This window comes from Pipistrellus hanaki (assembly GCF_964339955.1).
Source record: "Pipistrellus hanaki genome assembly, chromosome: 16".
NCBI lineage: Eukaryota > Metazoa > Chordata > Mammalia > Chiroptera > Vespertilionidae > Pipistrellus > Pipistrellus hanaki.
This window is the reverse complement of record NC_140518.1, coordinates 763,042-779,991: the sequence shown is the minus strand read 5'-3', so window position 1 is coordinate 779,991 and position 16,950 is coordinate 763,042. Positions and strand designations below refer to the sequence as shown.

Genomic DNA, 16,950 nt, shown 5'->3' with positions numbered 1-16,950 from the left:
CCGGGCCAGGATTCTCTCTCATCGTGGATGTTTCTCTCTCTCCCTCTCCCTTCTCTCTGACGTTCATAAAAAATGTGTAAAATTAAAATATATATATAATGAAAACGGTCACCCAGTTTCCCAGCCTGAGGTACCCCCGTCGTGATGAAGGGGGTGGGGGCCTCAGGAGGTCGGACCAGGTCTCCCCTGGGCCTCCCTTCCTCCCGGCCTTCACCCTCCCGGGCCTCACTCCCCAGCGGGGCACCTGGCTTGGCACCGGGCACTGGGCACGGCACCGCCTGCATGGGCACAGCCACCCACCAGCCTCAGCACAGGGTTCTGATGGGCTTGTGAGGACTGGGCCGGTCCCCCCTCCCGCACATCACCGGGGCCCCTGCTCCCGCCCCTCCCCGAACCCCGGCCCGAGCCGGACAGAGGCCTGGCGTTCCCAGCGCCGCCCGCCCCCGGGGGCTGGACGTCCGTCGGCACCTGGGGGGCCACGGGGACAGAGCTCTGGTTTGGGGGGTGGACACGTGAGTGTGCTCAATGCCGAGCGGCCGCTGGACCCCGAGGCGTGAGGGCCAGGCTCCCGCTGCGGCCCCGGTGAAGGCGGGTCCCGGGCAGCGGCCACGGGGAGGCCCCGGGCACCCGCCGGGGGCCCCGCCCGCCCCTGACCCCGGCTCTCTCCCTGCAGATAACTTCTACCTGCGCAACCTGCCCCCGCAGCCCGCCCTGCTGCCCAACCACAGCTTCCCCGCACACCCGCTGGGCTCCTGCAGCCGCCACCGGGCCGAGGCCCCCGCCCTGCACAAGGGCGCCAAGGACTTCGACCGCTTCCCGCTGGGCAAGGAGCTGGGCAGGGACAAGGCGGGCAAGGCGCTGGAGGCCAAGGAGCGGGCGCCCGAGGAGGACGGCGGGGCGGGGCTCCGGCTGGGGCTGCCCCCGCCCGCCGACGGGCCCTGCAGGGAGGGCGCAGCCCGGGGCCCCTGCGAGGGCCGCCCCAAGCCCCTGGCCTCCTGCCTCCTCAACGCCAAGGTGCTCAACGGCGAGGGCAGCAAGGCCGCGCTGGCCAGCTGTGCGGGCGGTGGGCCGGGCGGGGCGCTGGCGCGGCCCGGCCTGGCCTCCGGGCGCTGCCCCAAGGAGGCGGCGGGGCCGGCGGAGCCGGGGCAGGCCTTCGGCGAGTGCCTGGAGCGGCGGCAGGCGCTGCACCACGCGGCCTACACGGTGCCCTCCGGCCTGCCCGCCGGGCCGCCCCCCGCCCTCGGCACGGCCCCGGGCGCCTTCCCCTGCCTGCAGCTGCACGCCGGCCCCGACGGGCTCTGCCCGCTGCAGGACCAGGCCTCCCGGGACCCGAAGGCCGGCGGGCCCACCTTCGTGCCTTCCGTGGGCCCCCCGGCCGACAAGGCCCGCGCCTTCCCCGGGGCAGAGGCCTGCGCGGTGGCCGGAGAGGGCAAGGACCGGCACCCGGACGGGGCCCTGGCGCCCGACCACGCCGCGCACTACGGGGTCTCCTACGCCCACGCCAAGGCCGAGCGGCGGCCCGGGGCCTTCGAGGCGGCCCTGAACCCCCGGCGGAAGGGCCTGGAGTACCTGCGGGGCGCGGGCCCCGAGGCCGCCTTCCCCGGGCTCCCCGCGGGCGCGCTGGACAAGGGCGGCTACTTCGAGCTGCCCGCCCCCGCCCAGGACTGCGTGCGGCCGGCCCTCCAGGACCCTCTGGGCGGGAAGGCCGCCCAGGCCTGCTGCACTTTAGACAAGGCCGCCCGCAAGGAGGCGCCCCCGGGGCCCCCCGCGGCCCAGAAGGTGGCCCGGGTCCGGCACCAGCAGCACCTGGTGGCCCCCGAGATGGAGCTGGCAGGCGGCGGGGCCGACGCCAAGCGCAAGTCCCTGGAGCTGGCGTCTCTGGGCTACGGGGCGCCCCAGCTGTCCCCGTGGGGCGTCCAGTCGGGCCAGGGCGCCGCCATGGCCGTCGGCGAGGAGCGCAAGGCGGGCGGCGGCTACCTGGACCCCTTCGGGGGCCTCCCGCAGGCGGCCCTCCGGCCCCAGGACCTGCCCGCGCCGCCCGACGAGGTCTCGGCCATGAAGAACCTGCTCAAGTACAGCAACCAGGCGCTGGTCGCCGGGCAGAAGGCGCCCTTCGTGGGCCTGGGCGGCTTCAAGGCCAGCTGCGCCCAGCAGGACGCCAAGTTCCTGGCCGCCAAGGGCCCGGGCCAGGCTGGCGAGGTGGAGAGGCCCGACTGCGCCCGCAGCCGGGAGCTCGAGGCCCCGCACGGCGACGGGGAGGTGCGGCAGCCCCCGGTGGGCATCGCCGTGGCCCTGGCCCGGCAGAAGGACACAGGGAGCCGGCAGGACGCGGCCTACGGCGCCAACCCCGGGCGGCAGAGCCGGGCAGCCCCCGCCCTCAAAGGTACGGCCCGTCCGCGGAGTGGGGGTGAGGAGGGGGGCACGATGCTGACACCCTCCCAGGGCTCCGGGGACCCCACCCAGGAGCCCGGCCCCCCACCCTCAGCCCCTCTGCCTCTCCGCCCTGCAGCTGGCGGCGGGGCCCGCTCCGCCCACACGCTGGACCTGGAGGCCGAGGAGGAGCGGCGCCTGTGCGAGGACCGCCTGGGGCTGGCCGGCCGCGAGCTGCTGCTGCAGTAAGCCCCGCCCCCGGGCAGGCCACGCCCCCTCCCGGATAGGCCCCACCCCTGGTCCAGGCCATGCTCCAAGCCGGCCCCATACACCGCGCCCCAGCCACGCCCCCTGCCCAGGCCACGCCCACGCCCCGACTAGACCCGGCCCCTAGTGCCCGGCCCCGCCCTGGGCTCATACGGCCAGGGGTCGGTTTGGTGGCCACGGGGGTGCCCGTTCACGTGGGGGCCGCTCTGCTAGCCCCCCGACCCTGAGCCGGGCTCCCCGAGTCCCCTCCCCACTCCCTCAGACTCTGATGGCCCTGGGGTGAAGGAGGGGGCCTTGGGGGGCGGGGCGGGACCCGTGGCCAGCAGCTGCCCTGAGCCCTCGCCGCCGCCTGCTGTGCAGGGACAACAAGGACCTCATGGAGTTCGGCCGGATGCACCCGTCCGGCGGCTGCCCCCGGGACCTGGCCCCTCACCTCATGCTGGCCGGAAGCTCCTCCCTGCAGAGCAGCCAGCTGGGCGGGGACCCGGCTGCCCACCCCCCGTGGCTGCCCCGCACCCGCAGCCCCTCCTTGTGGATGGGGGGCCATTCCTACGGTCAGTGTCTGAGGGCAGGAGGAGCCGGGGGGGGTGGGGGCCCGGCTGGCCCGGTGTGGGGGCTGTGACAGATGCCGCCCCGCACCCTCTGACCGCTGCGCCCTGTCTCCCCAGGCCTGGGGCACCCGGCCCTGCACCAGAACCTGCCCCCCGGCTTCCCTGCCTCGGTGCCCGGCTCCATGCCCTCCGTCTTCCCCCTGCCCCAGGACACCCCCGCCCAGCTGGTCCTCCTGCCCTCCGAGCCCACGCCCCACAGCGCCCCCCACGCGCTGGGTAAGGGCGTCCAGGCGAGGCTGCTGGCCTGTGGGGTGTGGGGAGCTGGTCTGAGAAGGGAGTAGTCTCCGGAGAGGGGTGGTGACAGGGGAGTGGGGGTGCAGTGGGTGGGCTGGGGGCGAGGAGTGGAAAGGCAGGGGACGCAGCCCTCGCCCCTCCCTGTGCCTGACGGCTCCCCGCCCTGCCCGCAGCCGACGTCATGGACCAGGCCTCGCTGTGGCCCCCCATGTACGGGGGCCGGGGCCCCGCCTCCCACATGCAGCACCCGGGCCAGCTCCCCATGTACTCGCGGTCCCAGTTCCTGCGGCAGCAGGAGCTCTACGCCCTGCAGCACCCGGCTCAGCACCCAACGCAGCACCCGGCTCAGCACCAACAGCCCCAGCCGCCGCCCCAGCCCCCGCTGCGGGCCGCCCAGTTCCAGGTACCGCCAGGGCTCCGGGCTCCCCTGCCCGCTGCAGCTGGGCCTGCGGGAGCCCCGGCCCCCCGCCCTCGCCTGAGCTCTCCCCTCCCCGCAGCGGAGGCCTGGGGACCACCCCCTGGAGCTGGAGGAGCCGGCCCCCGAGAAGGCCCTGAAGTCCACCCACAAGCCAGTTGCCTTAACCCCCACGGCCAAGGGCGCCCCCTCGCCCACCACCGCAGGCTCCGCCAGGCTGCCCCCCTGCTGCCACTCGCCCACCTTGAAGCCCCCCGCCAGCTGCCCCCCGCTGCTGCCACAGCCCGGCGCCCCCTGCACTTTACCCGCCTGCCCTGGCGGCAGCCCCAGGCCCGGCGCCCGGCTGCCCCGCACAGAGGACAGGAGCGGGGAGGGCCGGCAGGCGGGAGCCAACCTCAGCACGGCGGAGCCAGGTGAGAACCGTGCTCTGCTCCGGCCTCTCCCCTGCTCCACTGCCCCCCCCCCATGCCCCCCCGAGGGCAGAGGTGAATCCGGCAGTGTGCTCACCCACCCGGCCCCTGGCCCTGCTCTCTCTCTTGCTCCCTGCCCACAGTGGAAGGAGCAGGGGGTCCCTGCCATCTCCTGAAAGCCCCAGGCAGAGGGGGGGACAGGGTCAGGCCTCCACGCCCAGCCCCAGCCCCCCAGGAACCGGAAGCCAGGCCTGCGACACAGGGCAGCCACAGGCCTGTCCCAGCCTCCAGCCTCCAGCGCCCGGAGCTCCGGCTCAAGCCCTCAGGCCGGCGTTCGGCCTGTGAGGAGGGTTCTCGCCCGCCCGCGCCCGCCAGCGCCCCACGGCCATTCCATTCTCTCGGAATTGGCTGCGAGTTTGCACTGGAAACCCGTGTGGCGAACATAAAAGCGTCCCAATTCCGCAACAAGGAGACAGAGCCAGTGGAGGGTGTCGGTTTTTTTAGGCTTTTTCCCCTTTTTTTTCTGCAGTTAATGGGGCGTGAGGCCTCTGACAGGCCGCACTCTGGTTCCGGGGGAGCCCTGGCGAGCATCCCGTCCCAGCCGCCTCCCTTCCCCTCAGCCACACCGCCCGGGCCAGGGCCCCGACCCCCTCCGCACCCCATAACTGTTCCCGTGTCTGCCCCCCTCCCAGGGGGGTCTGAGCCCCGGCCTCAGCGGCCCCCTGAGGACACCCCTCTTTTGCAGACCTGCCTCCTGGACACACGTGCCCTGCAGCCGGCTCGGGCTTCTCCCTGCCCCCCCGTGTGCACTCATCGGACCTCTCGGACCCCAAAACTATGCAAAGCCCCGCCCCCCGGGCCCCGCCGGAGCCCTCCGGGCTGCCGGCGTCCGGGCAGCCCTCCTGCCGCAGCCCCCACAGCCTGCAGGAGCCCGGGCTGCCCTTGGGGGCCAGGGAGGCCCCCCAGAACCTTGCTGCTGCCCCCCACCCTGCCGAGCGGGGCCCCCCAGGGAAGGCAGTGGACCCCAGCCCGCTGGAGGGGCTGCAGGAACTGCGATGCGTGGCCCTCCTCCCGGGAGGGGGCCCCGAAGCTACTGGCCCTGCTCGTTCTACTCAGGGAGGGGCCCCCGGGGAGAGGACCACAGGGGCGGGGAGCGAGGAGGGGGCGCCAGGGCCCTCACGGGGGGCCGGCCCCCCGGCTCCGGAGCCACAGGCGGGGAGCCCCCGGGCCCCGGACCGGGACCAGCGGGACGCATGGCCGGCGCCCCGGGAGGCGGGCCCCGCGGAGGAGGCCCTGTCTGAGGAGGACGGACTGGAGGAAGGAGAGGAAGACGGGGACTGGGGGGTGCCCCCCGACCACGGCCGCCTGCCCCGGGCGCTGCTGGGCCTGGACGCCCTGGTGGCAGCCACCATCGACCTCGGGGACTTGCCTGGCCCAGGCCTGCCAGGACCTCAGCCCCCCGTGTCCCCCAGCCCTGCCCCCCCGCCCCCCAGCTCAGGGATCCCTGGCCTCGCCCTGCTGGGCGAGCTGGCCGACCTGGACCTCCAGCCTCCACGGAGCGGGCCCGCCCTGCCAGGTGAGCACCGCCCCCGCCCTCCCCGGGCCCGGAGCCGACCGCAGGCCTGGGCGCCAGGCAGCGGCGGACGCGGTGTGGCCACAGCTGCCCCCGCCCGCTGGCCGCAGGGTGGTGCCCCTGGGCCGGGGGAGCGGGGCCACGGCGCTGGGACTGGCGTCCGAGGGAGGGTCTCGGGGCAGCGCTGTCGCCCGCCTGGCCGCCCGCCGTCCCCGTGGTGCGATGGCCGCTTAGCCGGGAACCGCCAGCAGCAGCAGGGCTTGCAGAGAGAAAGTGGGAGGAACGCGGGGCGAGGCCAGAGCAGTGGGGAAAGGCCAGGTGGGGCCCTGGGACCTGGGGGTGAGGGGTCCGTGCCCCTGCCCCGAACCCGCCCTTCCGGCCCCCCGGCCCCCCGGCCGCTGCTGCCCTCCCTGCCCTTCGTGTCTGCGGAGCCCGCACAGCCCAGGGCGGCGCCCGTGGGAGGCCCGGCAGGCTGGGGTGGCTCTCCTGTCTCCCACCCCCGACGAGAGCTTTGCAGGGAGGTGTTTGGAGACCCAGGTTCACCCACAGGAGCAGGGGGGCGGGAGGGGGGAGCGGGCCAGGAACACAGGCAGCGCTGAGCTCGAGGTGCGTCTCGAGGAGCCAGTCTCCAGGGGCAGCAGAAGCACCGTCTGGGGTGCTGGGGTGCTCACTGCTGCTGGGGTGTCCTGTTCCCGGCTCTCGGAGGGCGGAGCCAGCGTACGTTCTGGAAGTCACCGCTGCCTGCTGACCCGTGTGACCCTCGGGGCCCCTTCCGGCCGTGGCTCCCGTGGCCTGGCCTGCCCGTGCGTGCTGACCCACCTCGGCTGTCGGGCTCGGACCCTGTGCTGGGTCCCCTCCACCCCCGAGGGCTGTGGCACTGACTCACGGGCAGTGTCTGTCCGGAGGGCGAGGCACCTGCCCTTCCTGAACGTGGGCCCCACCCCCTCATCCTCGGTCTTCACGCCTCGGGAGCCCTGCAGCCTCGGGGTGCTGGGCCGTGCCGAGCAGGCAGCTCTGAGCGGGAGTGTGCCCGCCGCCCACGCTCCCCCTCCACCCACAGAGGAGGAGGCCGTGCTGACCTTCAACCTGCAGCGCCTGGCCACGCTGGCCTCCGCCTGGTCCCTGCTGGAGGCCACCGGCCGGGGCAGCCCGCACCCCACAGCCCCGGCCCCTGCCACCGGCCCCCGCGGGGCCCCCACGCTCACCCCCCGAATGCAGATCCTCCAGCGCAAGGACACCTGGACCCCCAAGACCAAGCCTGTGAGTGGGGGCCCTGTTCACCCGCACCCTGAGCGCCAGCCCGGCCGCCCACCGGCCCTGCCGGGGTCCCGGCGGCTCAGCCCCTGTGCCCTGCCCCAGGTGTGCCCCCTGAAGGCCGCCATCGACCGGCTGGACACGCAGGAGGTGGAGCTGCGCGTGCAGCTGGCGGAGCTGCAGAGGCGCTACAAGGAGAAGCAGCGGGAGCTGGCCCGCCTGCAGCGCCGGCGCGACCACGAGTACGGCCGGGGACACACACACACACACACACACACACACACACACGGTGCGGCCAGGGCCACTGCCCGGGGGGGGGGCGGCCAGGTGCGCAGGCTGCACGGGGGGGGGGGGGGGGACATGGTGCGGCCAGGGCCACTGCCCGGGGGGGGCGGCCAGGTGTGCGGGCTGCACGGGGGGCGGGGGGGACATGGTGCGGCCTTGCCTCCCTGTGAGGACCAGGCTCCGAGGCCGTCCTGGGGCCTACGCCGCCCTGGGCCCCGTAGGGCACAGAGGGCGTGCGCCTCTGACCGCCCCCTGTGGCCGCAGGAGGGACGAGAGCTCTCGGAGCCCGGTGCGGCGCGGGCCCGGCCGGCCTCGGAAGCGGAAATACTCGGGCCTGCTGCCCGCCCTGCGCCCGGGGGGCCAGCTGCCCAGGGCCGACATCAAGAAAGTCAAGTGAGTCCGGGGGGGTGGGCACCGGGGCCCCTCGGGCTGGGGCGCCGGGCTGTGGGCACCCCTCTAGCTCCTGACCCCGCACTTCCCTCCCAGACTGGGGGCCACGGGCCGGCCAGGGGAGGCCCAGCAGACAGAGCCCAGCAGAGGCCCCCTGCCCCCGGCAGCCTGCGGCCCCGGGCACCAGCACGCAGCCCCCTGCCTGCCCCGCCCCCCCCCCCCCCCCGTGGCGGCAGGTGTAACGGCCTCTGTCGGCGTATAAAGCCGTTGGTCACGCTGGCGCGGCTCGCGCGGCCGCGACGTTATTATCCATTACCGCCCGGCGCGCACTCCGGCCGCATAATTGTCCTTCCCGGCTACAAATTGCCGCTCCCGGCAGGCCCATTTGCATAAATCCTCCGGCTCCTCCGAACGCGATTGGCGCACGCGTGCGCGCTCGGCATCAATCCTGATGATTTGGTAATAATAGTTAAATCGGCACTAAATGGTTCCTTCAATTAAGACGGAGGCAAAAAATTAATCTCGGGGCTTTATGTCACAAAACATTACCCAGCCCGAGGCTGCCGGCGTGGGGGACGCACCATATGGCCGGCCCGCCGTCTCCGCCCCCGCCCAGGTGTCCCCCGGGGGCTCCCTTTGAGAACCAGTCAGAGCCCTGGGGTCCTGCCCACGCTGCCCCCCAGCCCACTGGCACCACGCCCCCAGCCCTGACCCGGAACCAGGCCCGGCCGGAGGACAGGGAAGGAACCGGGTCCGGGGCCCACCCTCCCCAAGAGCCAGGGCTCCCTCCTGCCCACTCTCCACCCGTGGTCAGGCCCTGCCCGGTGGCTGCCGCAGCTGGGCCGAGGCAGGAAGTGGGGGGCTGGGGTCCCAGGGCCAAGGGAGGCTGTGGGCCGGCTTCCTATCTGGCCTGCCCTCTGGGCCAAAAGGGCTGGCCACAGGAGGCCAGGACCCCCAGCCCCCAGCCCCCATCTGTGACTCATCACCATTGCCGCATGTGGGTGGGGGAGGGGACAGGCCAGTGCCGCGCCCAGCGCCCCTGGTCCCAGCAGCCGGACGGGTGCCCCCGGGCCTCAGGTGGAAAGGCTAAGGCAGGACCCGCCTACACAGTGGCCGGGCCAGCGGCAGGGGGACGCTGGGGCAGGTGCCGGGCTCAGCACAGCCCCATGCCCTGAGGAGTCCTGGCCGAGAGAGAGGTGGGACCCGCCCCGGACCCCCCGTGGCGCCCGTGTGCCACCACGGGTCTGAGGGGCACGGCCAGCCGGCCGGGTATGCCACCTCCGGCCTGCGCCCACGCTCCCCTGCCCCCAGGGCGGTGCGATCCAGCCTGAGCCTGCTGTGCGCCGAGCTCCGGGGCGACGAGGAGCCGGCCAAGAAGCGGAGCCGCCTGGAGAAGGGCGTCTACCTGGGCCTGCAGCCTGGCTCCACGGTGAGGCCGGCGGCGCGTGGGCTGGGGAGGGGTCAGTTTCGGGACTGGCAGGCGGGGACAGCCCGGTCCCCAGCCAGACCCCACGGGGCCCCAGGGCTGAGCTAAGCCCACCCGGCGGCCAGTCAGGTCCCTCCCCTCCCAGCAGAGGCGGCCCCTGGGCCTGCAGGTGACCAGGCCAGTTCCTCTCCACCACACACGACACACACACACATTACACACACACACACACACACACACACACGGCACACACACATTACACTCATACACACAAACACAAGCCTGCACTCACACGACAAACATACACACTACACTCACAAATGCGCGCACGCGCACACACACAGGAGAGGAAGCCGGACAGTGTGGGTGCCGGTTCTGGGAGGGAGAGCCCCCAGGGCTAGTGTCAGGGGCATGCAGGACGGGGGTGCTCTCTGCCCCCCAATTCCAGGTGAGAGGTGCCTCTGAGTAGGTGCCACTATGCACATCCCTGCACCCAGGGCACCCGGCTCCTGAGCAGTGGGCCGTCGGCGGGGAGGGTGGCAGTGGGGGCGGGGAGGGCACAGGAGCCTGGGGCAGCCGGCCGGGGATGCTGAGGGCGGCCGCTGCCATTCCAGGACAAGGTCCGGTGCGAGAGGAGCCGCGCGCAGGGCGAGCTGGCGGCCAGCGTGGCCCACAAGGTGGCCCAGCTGAAGCCCAAGGTGAAGAGCAAGGGGCTGCCTGCCGGCCTGGGCCCGTTCCCCGGGGGCCGCGTCCGGAAGAAGCTGTCCCGGAACAAGAGCACCACGGCGGCCGCGGCAGCCAGACACCCCGCGCCCGGCGGCCCCGGGGAGCCGCCCAGGTTCCCGGCTCCGCCCGCAGGGGCCTCGGCGCACGAGGCAGGCAAGTCCCCCTCCGGCCTCGGCCACTGGTCACTCAGAAGGGGTGGGCATGGCTGGGACAGGACCCCGCCTCCCGGGCCGAGCCAGCGGCTCCCAGTGCCCACCCCACCCCACTGAGGGTCCGGGAGGAGTCTGGTGCATCCTGGAAAGGCAGCCCCTCCCGACAGCCGCTCCCCAGGCTGATCCCAGCACCGGGAGCCGGAAACAGACACTTCCTCCCGGCCCAGGCCCCGCCCCCAGGGCACATTTCCCCAATCCCGCCCCCACAGGCCCAGGCCCCGCCCCCACAGGCCCAGGCCCCGCCCCCAGGGCACATTTCCCCAATCCCGCCCCCACAGGCCCAGGCCCCGCCCCCACAGGCCCAGGCCCCGCCCCCAGGGCACATTTCCCCAATCCGGCCCCACAGGCCCAGGCCCCGCCCCCAGGGCACATTTCCCCAATCCCGCCCCCACAGGCCCAGGCCCCGCCCCCAGGCCCCAGCCTCAGCCCCGCCCCAGGCTGCCCTGGGGTTATCTGACCACCGGCACCGGGAGCCTGGAAAACAGACGCCTCCTCCGAGGCCCCGCCCCACACGCCCAGGCCCCGCCCCTAGAACAGAGAGGAAGCGGGAAATGGCCAGCGCAGGAGCAGGCGGAAAGGGCTGTCTCGGGCAGAGGATCCCCCACCGGAAAGGCATGCGCCCCACTGCCTAAGTGTGAGAAAGGGAACTGGCCCTGGCCGGTGTGGCTCAGTGGATAGAGCGTCCACCGACTGAGGAGTTCTAGGTTCGATTCCAATCAAGGGCACGCACCTCAGGTGCAGGCTCCATCGCTGGCCCTGGTCAGGGCGTGTGCAGAAGGAACCAGCTGTGTCTCTCTCACATCAGTGTTTCTCTATCTCTGCCCTCCACCTTCCACTCCCTGCCCACCAAAAAAGTGCTGGCTGTCACCATCCAATTTCAGTTTTTAAAAAAGGGAAACCGCCAAAACCGGTTTGGCTCAGTGGTAGAGCGTCGGCCTGCGGACTGAAGGGTCCCAGGTTCGATTCCGGTCAAGTACCTTGGTTGCGGGCACATCCCTGGTAGGGGGTGTGCAGGAGGCAGCTGATCGATGGTTCTCTCTCATCGATGTTTCTAGCTCTCTGTCCCTCTCTGTTCCTCTCTGTGAAAAATTAAAAAGGGAAACTGAGGCAGGGAAAGGAAGGTGAGAGAGGCATCGCCCACTGTCCCTGTCCACACACCTCACCTGGACACCGGCCCAGTGCTTCTCCCAGAGGCCCCAGGGGTGGAGAGCCGGGCTGAGCTCACACCCCTCCCCTCCCCCCACACACACACACACACACCCCTCAAGGTGCTGCTCACAGGCCCTCACCTGGACCTCCCCCCAGGCAGTGGCTCCGACGCCGAGAGCTTCGAGGGCTTCCTGGGGACAGAAGTGCCCCCCAAGGAGCCGGGGCCGGCCCTGCACGCCGGGGCCCCCGTGGCCATGCTGGGGCCCTCGCCCTCCTCCGTGGTCAAGATGGAGGCCAACCAGAAGGCCAAGAAGAAGAAGGAGCGGCAGGGCTTGCTGGGTAACTGGGCGGCCAGGGCAGGCGGGGAGCCTGGCGGTGGGGCCTGCATCTGGGCCCCCGGCAACGGCCCCTCCCTCCGCAGGGGCCTGCCGCCTGTCCAGCCCCGAGAGCGAGGTCAAGATCAAGAGGCGGACGGCCAAGGCCAAGGCGGGCACCGCGCTGGAGCGGGCTCCGGGCCGCCGGCTGCCGGGCGCCCCCGGCAAGAAGAAGGCCAGGGGCAAGGCCAAGGGCGGCCTGCGGGCCGAGCCGGGCGCCACCGGCAGGGACGCCCTCTTCGGCCCCCGCGCCTTCCCCTGCCCCGAGGGCGGCCCCCTGGCCAGCGAGCGCCTCAAGAGGGCCACACGCAAGAGCACCGTGCTCCAGCCCGGGCTGCGGGTGAGCGCGGGCACCCCCAGCCAGCGGGGACCCCCCGGCCAGCGGGCACCCCCACGGCCAGCGGGCACCCCCCCGGCCAGCGGGCACCCCCCCGGCCAGCGGGCACCCCCATAACCAGTGGGCAATCCCCCAGCCAGCGGGCACCCCAATAACCAGAGGGCACTCCCCCCGGCCAGCGGATACTTCCATAACCAGTGGGCAATACCCACAGCCAGCGGGCACCCCCCCGGCCAGGGGGCACTCACAGCCAGCGGGCACCCACAGCCAGCGGGCACCCACAGCCAGCGGGCACCCCCATAACCAGTTGGCACCCCCCCGGCCAGCGGGCACCCCCACGGCCAGCGGGCACCCCCCCAGCCAGCGGGCACCCCATAACCAGTGGGCAGTCCTGCGGGCGGAGGCGGCCGCGGTCACACATCCCCCGCGTTCCAGCAGCGCAGGAACGGGGCCCTGCCCCTGGCCCTGTCGCCCCGCAATGCCAAGGCCGTCCTGGGGAAGGGCAGGAAGGCGGGCAGGAGGACCAGCAAGGCCGTCGGCAAACAGGTAGGTTCCCGCCAGCCCTGGTCCCAGAGGGGGTGCCCGGACCCCCCTTCCCCGGGAACTGACTTCGCGGCCCGCAGGGCAAGGGCCACGCGGTGAGCCGGCTGCTGCACGGCTTCTCTGCGGACGAGGACTTTGAGTTCGCCGACAGCAGCAGCTTCTCGGAGGGGGAAGACGACGAGGAGGCCAGTGGGCCCCTGAGCGCCGAGCAGAGCGCAGCCCTGGGTGAGGGGCGGGGCTCCGGGTGGGGGGCGGGGCTCCGGGTGAGGGGCGGCGCTCCGGGTGAGGGGCGGGGCTCCGGGTGAGGGGCGGGGCTCCGGGTGAGGGGCGGGGCTCCGGGTGAGGGCGGGCGGGCAGGGGCCTGGGCCTCTGAGGCAGCGGGGGGGGGGGGGGGGGGGGCGGGGGCGGGACTGCCTCTGACCCCTGCCCCGCCCCCAGCGCGCTCCTGCACCATCCACAAGGAGGACCTGCAGGACGGGCTGCCGGTGCTCATCCCCAAGGAGGACAGCCTGCTGTACGCGGGCAGCGTGCGGAGCCTGCAGCCCCCGGACATGTGAGGCGGGTGTGGGCGGGGACCCCACGGCCTGGGTGGTGGCGTGGCCCGCAGGCCTGCCTGACGCCCCCCGCCCCCGCCCCCAGCTACAGCATCGTCATCGAGGGCGAGAGAGGCAACCGGCAGAGGATCTACTCGCTGGAGCAGCTGCTGCAGGAGGCGGTGCGGGCACCTCCGCCGGGGAGGGGGCTGGCTGCTCCCGCACCTCCAGGGCACCCGGAGCCCACCCGCCACTCACGCGTCTGCCCGCTGTACCCCAGGTCCTTGACGTCCGGCCGCAGTCCAGCCGGTTCCTCCCGCCTGGCACCAGGGTCTGCGCCTACTGGAGCCAGAAGTCCCGCTGCCTGTACCCGGGCAACGTGGTCCGAGGTGAGCCCAGCCGGCCCTCCCCTCGGGCAGAGGCCCCGGAGGGCCCGGGAGGGGGTTCTGGGGGACAAGGAGGGGTCCAGCTGCCCCACGGCCTGCAGAGGATGGGAGTGAGTCCTGGTCCCAGAGGTCGGGACCCGGCCGCTCGGGCACAGCTCCCGGGGGAACCCTGGGCCCCGGGTAGGGGGGGCGAAGCCCCAGGGCCTGACAGTGAGGGCAGGTGGGCAGCGCAGGGCCTGGGCCTGACGTGGACGCACATGGGTGGGGAGGGCTGGCGCACGGGTGATGGATGGAGGCCATATTGCCACTGTCCGGCCGCTCCAAGGTCGAACGTGCTCAGGGAGCACAGTGGCCAGTGCGGTGGGCCAGGCGCCCAGAGCCCCCGGCCCCCCTCAGCCCGGCCTCGCCCCCAGGCACCTCGAGCGGCGAGGACGACGACCTGGACTCCGTGCTGGTGGAGTTTGACGACGGGGACACAGGCCACATCGCCGTCTCCAACATCAGGCTGCTGCCCCCCGACTTCAAGATCCAGTGTGAGCAGCCGGGCGGGGCCTCCGGGTCAGGTTCCGGGGGGTGGGGGGGGCCGGCCACCTGAGGCTGCGCGTCCGCTCCGCAGGCACGGAGCCCTCGCCGGCCCTGCTGGTGCCCACCGGCTGCCGCAGGACCAAGAAGGCGTCCTGCCAGGCCGCCCCGCCCGGCGAGCCCGCCGCCCCCAGCCGGTCCCCCAAGGCGCACGAGGGCCCCGACGCCGCCAAGGCCCCCGGGAAGAAGTCCGTCAGCAGAGACAGAGCTGGTATTGGGGGGCTGCCCAGAACCCCGGGGGCGGGGGGACGCCCACGGGGCTGCCCCTGACGCCCCCGCCCCCGCTGCCCCCGCAGGCAACGCGGAGCTCCTCGCCTCGGGCGCCAAGGCGGCCGCGGGGCCCCCGGACCCCTTCCTGGGCCGCCGGGCCCCGCTGCTGAGCTGGTCCGCGGTGGCGCAGACCAGGCGGAAGGCGGCGGCGGGCAAGGGCCCGGGGCTGCTGCAGAACCTCTTCCCCCTCGGCGGCGGCGCCCGGCGGCTGCGGGCGCGCGAGGCGCTCTTCCCGGTGCACGGCGTGCCCGCGCCCGTGTTCGGCAACGGCTTCCGCGCCGACTCCTTCAGCAGCCTGGCCAGCGCCTACGCGCCCTTCGTGGGCGGGGCGGGGCCGGGGCTGCCGGGCGGCGCCCACCGGCTGCTGCGGGCCAAGAGGGCGGAGCGGGCGGAGGCCGAGCGGGGCGGGCGGCGGCGGGCGGGCGGCGAGCTCCTGGTGAAGCTGGACCACGAGGGCGTGACCTCGCCCAAGAACAAGAACTGCCGGGCCGTGCTCCTGGGCGACAAGGACCTGGGCCCCAAGCCGGGGCGGCCGCTGCCCGGCGCCGGCTACGCGCACCCCGCCCTCGCCGGCAAGGACCGGAAGGGCCGGGCGCCCGCCGCCCCGCTGCCCGTGGGGCTGGCGCTGCGCAAGCTGGCGGGCCAGGCCGAGTTCCCGCTGCCCTGCGACAGCGACTGCCACAGCTCCTGCTCCGACGAGGACGACGGCCCGGGGCTGGCGCCCGGCCTGCCCGCCCGCTTCCTGGCCCGCCTGTCCGTGTCCTCCTCGTCCTCCGGCTCCTCCACCTCCTCCTCCTCCGGCTCCCTGTCCACCTCCAGCCTCTGCTCCTCGGACGACGAGGGCTCCTCCTTCAGCTCGGACGAGGAGGACCCGGCCCTGCTGCTGCAGACCTGCCTCACCCACCCGGTGCCCGCCCTGCTGGCCCAGCCCGAGGCCCTGCGCGCCAAGGGGGGCGGCCCGCACGCCCACGCCCCCCGCTGCTTCCTGTCCCGGGCGGCCGTAGCGGGCGGGGGCCCGGGGCCCGGCGGCGGCAAACCCAAGCTCAAGCGCAAGGAGCCCCTGAGCTTCTCCAAAGCCAAAGAGGGACCGCGGAGGCAGCGGCTGCCGTCCGTGGAGAACCGGCCAAAGATCTCCGCCTTCCTGCCGGCCCGGCAGCTCTGGAAGTGGTCGGGGAGCCCCACGCAGGTAGGTGGGCCCCGGGCGCGGGCATGCCCCGTCCTCCCCTGTCCGCCCTCGCCCCACCGCCGGTGCCCGAGGCGAGCCGCCGGCCGCCCTCCCGGCCTCGCTGTGCTGGCGTGACCGTGGACGGGCTGGCCCTGCCGTGGGGTCGCCTGACACCTGCCTCGGCCCTTTCCCGAGTTCTTTCTCGGGGGCCGCGGCGGCCTGCGCTCAGACCCGTCGCCCCAGCGTGGACCCCCCTCCCCCGGCTGGTCCGGGAAGGTGCCCGCACCCACCCCCGCACAGACAGGCCCGCCCGCCGCTCTCGCGTCCGTCCGTCCCTCCCTCCGCCGCCGGCCCTCACCGCCCCGTGCCCGCAGCGCCGCGGCATGAAGGGCAAGGCCCGCAAGCTGTTCTACAAGGCCATCGTGCGGGGCAAGGAGACACTGCGGGTGGGCGACTGCGCCGTGTTCCTGTCGGCCGGCCGCCCCCACCTGCCCTACGTCGGCCGCATCGAGAGCCTGTGGGAGTCCTGGGGCAGCAACATGGTGGTCAAGGTCAAGTGGTTCTACCACCCCGAGGAGACCAAGCTGGGCAAGCGGCACAGCGACGGGAAGGTGGGCGGCGGGCCCGGCGGGCGGGCGGGGGGGCGGGGGGGCGGGGGGGCCAGGCCGGCCTGACGCCACCGCCCCCCAGAACGCGCTGTACCAGTCCTGCCACGAGGACGAGAACGACGTGCAGACCATCTCCCACAAGTGCCAGGTGGTGGGGCGCGAGCAGTACGAGCAGATGGCGCGGAGCCGCAAGTGCCAGGACCGGCGGGACCTCTACTACCTGGCGGGCACCTACGACCCCGCCACGGGGCGCCTGGTGACGGCCGACGGCGTGCCCATCCTGTGCTGAGCCCGCGCCCGCCGGTGCCGCTCGGGCCGGGACTGGGGCGGACGCCGAGGGAGGCGGCGCGGGAACAAATATGCAAACCAGCGAGGCGGGATCAGGCCGGTTCCCGGAGAGAGCCCGCCTCGGCACCGCCCCGCCCGCCCCGCGGGCGCCGCCCCCCCCACCCGCCCACGGCCCGGCCTCTGCCTCCCGCCCGCCCGTGGCTCAGAGAGAAGCATCCAAGCCATATCTTCCCGAGTACCTCCGACTGTCCCACCAGGGAGAGAGAATCAGGTGTCTGTCTATTTATTGCTCTGTACATAGTGTGTTTCTGCGGGGAGTTTTATGAAAACACACGGGACAGGACTTGCTTCCCGTGTGCGTGACGAGGGTGTGCGTGTGCGTGCGTGTGCGGGTCTGTTCGGGGCTTTCTTTGAATGCACTGTCTCCTCAGCCGGCTGCGTCCGGCTGGGCGTCTGTGACCACGGAGGCGGGGCCGGGCCGAGCTGGGCCGTCAGATGGAGGCCACACGTGAGTGTCTTTCACGTGACTCCATCTCCTGGGC

General features: G+C 73.5%; 1 protein-coding gene across 2 annotated transcripts in view; it reads left to right on the top strand.

Annotated features, from left to right (window-relative positions):
- BAHCC1 (BAH domain and coiled-coil containing 1) overlaps positions 1–16,539 on the top strand; it is a 41,548-nt gene extending 25,009 nt beyond the window's left edge. Inside the window, exons 5-28 of one of the 2 annotated variants that reach the window (XM_084861870.1) lie at positions 674–2,383; positions 2,510–2,615; positions 2,998–3,191; positions 3,306–3,464; positions 3,656–3,885; positions 3,980–4,310; positions 5,053–5,883; positions 6,941–7,140; positions 7,240–7,376; positions 7,684–7,812; positions 9,121–9,238; positions 9,850–10,118; positions 11,483–11,661; positions 11,744–12,036; positions 12,469–12,579; positions 12,657–12,801; positions 13,015–13,129; positions 13,216–13,291; positions 13,390–13,498; positions 13,909–14,028; positions 14,112–14,288; positions 14,374–15,533; positions 15,887–16,123; positions 16,203–16,539. In XM_084861870.1, coding sequence (XP_084717996.1) covers positions 674–2,383; positions 2,510–2,615; positions 2,998–3,191; positions 3,306–3,464; positions 3,656–3,885; positions 3,980–4,310; positions 5,053–5,883; positions 6,941–7,140; positions 7,240–7,376; positions 7,684–7,812; positions 9,121–9,238; positions 9,850–10,118; positions 11,483–11,661; positions 11,744–12,036; positions 12,469–12,579; positions 12,657–12,801; positions 13,015–13,129; positions 13,216–13,291; positions 13,390–13,498; positions 13,909–14,028; positions 14,112–14,288; positions 14,374–15,533; positions 15,887–16,123; positions 16,203–16,409 — 7,343 coding nt within the window. In that variant the 3' untranslated portion in view covers positions 16,410–16,539. The remainder of the gene's footprint in view (positions 1–673; positions 2,384–2,509; positions 2,616–2,997; positions 3,192–3,305; positions 3,465–3,655; positions 3,886–3,979; positions 4,311–5,052; positions 5,884–6,940; positions 7,141–7,239; positions 7,377–7,683; positions 7,813–9,120; positions 9,239–9,849; positions 10,119–11,482; positions 11,662–11,743; positions 12,037–12,468; positions 12,580–12,656; positions 12,802–13,014; positions 13,130–13,215; positions 13,292–13,389; positions 13,499–13,908; positions 14,029–14,111; positions 14,289–14,373; positions 15,534–15,886; positions 16,124–16,202) is intronic. The other variant, XM_084861871.1, reaches the window with a different exon arrangement.
- Positions 16,540–16,950: the final 411 nt, after the last annotated feature.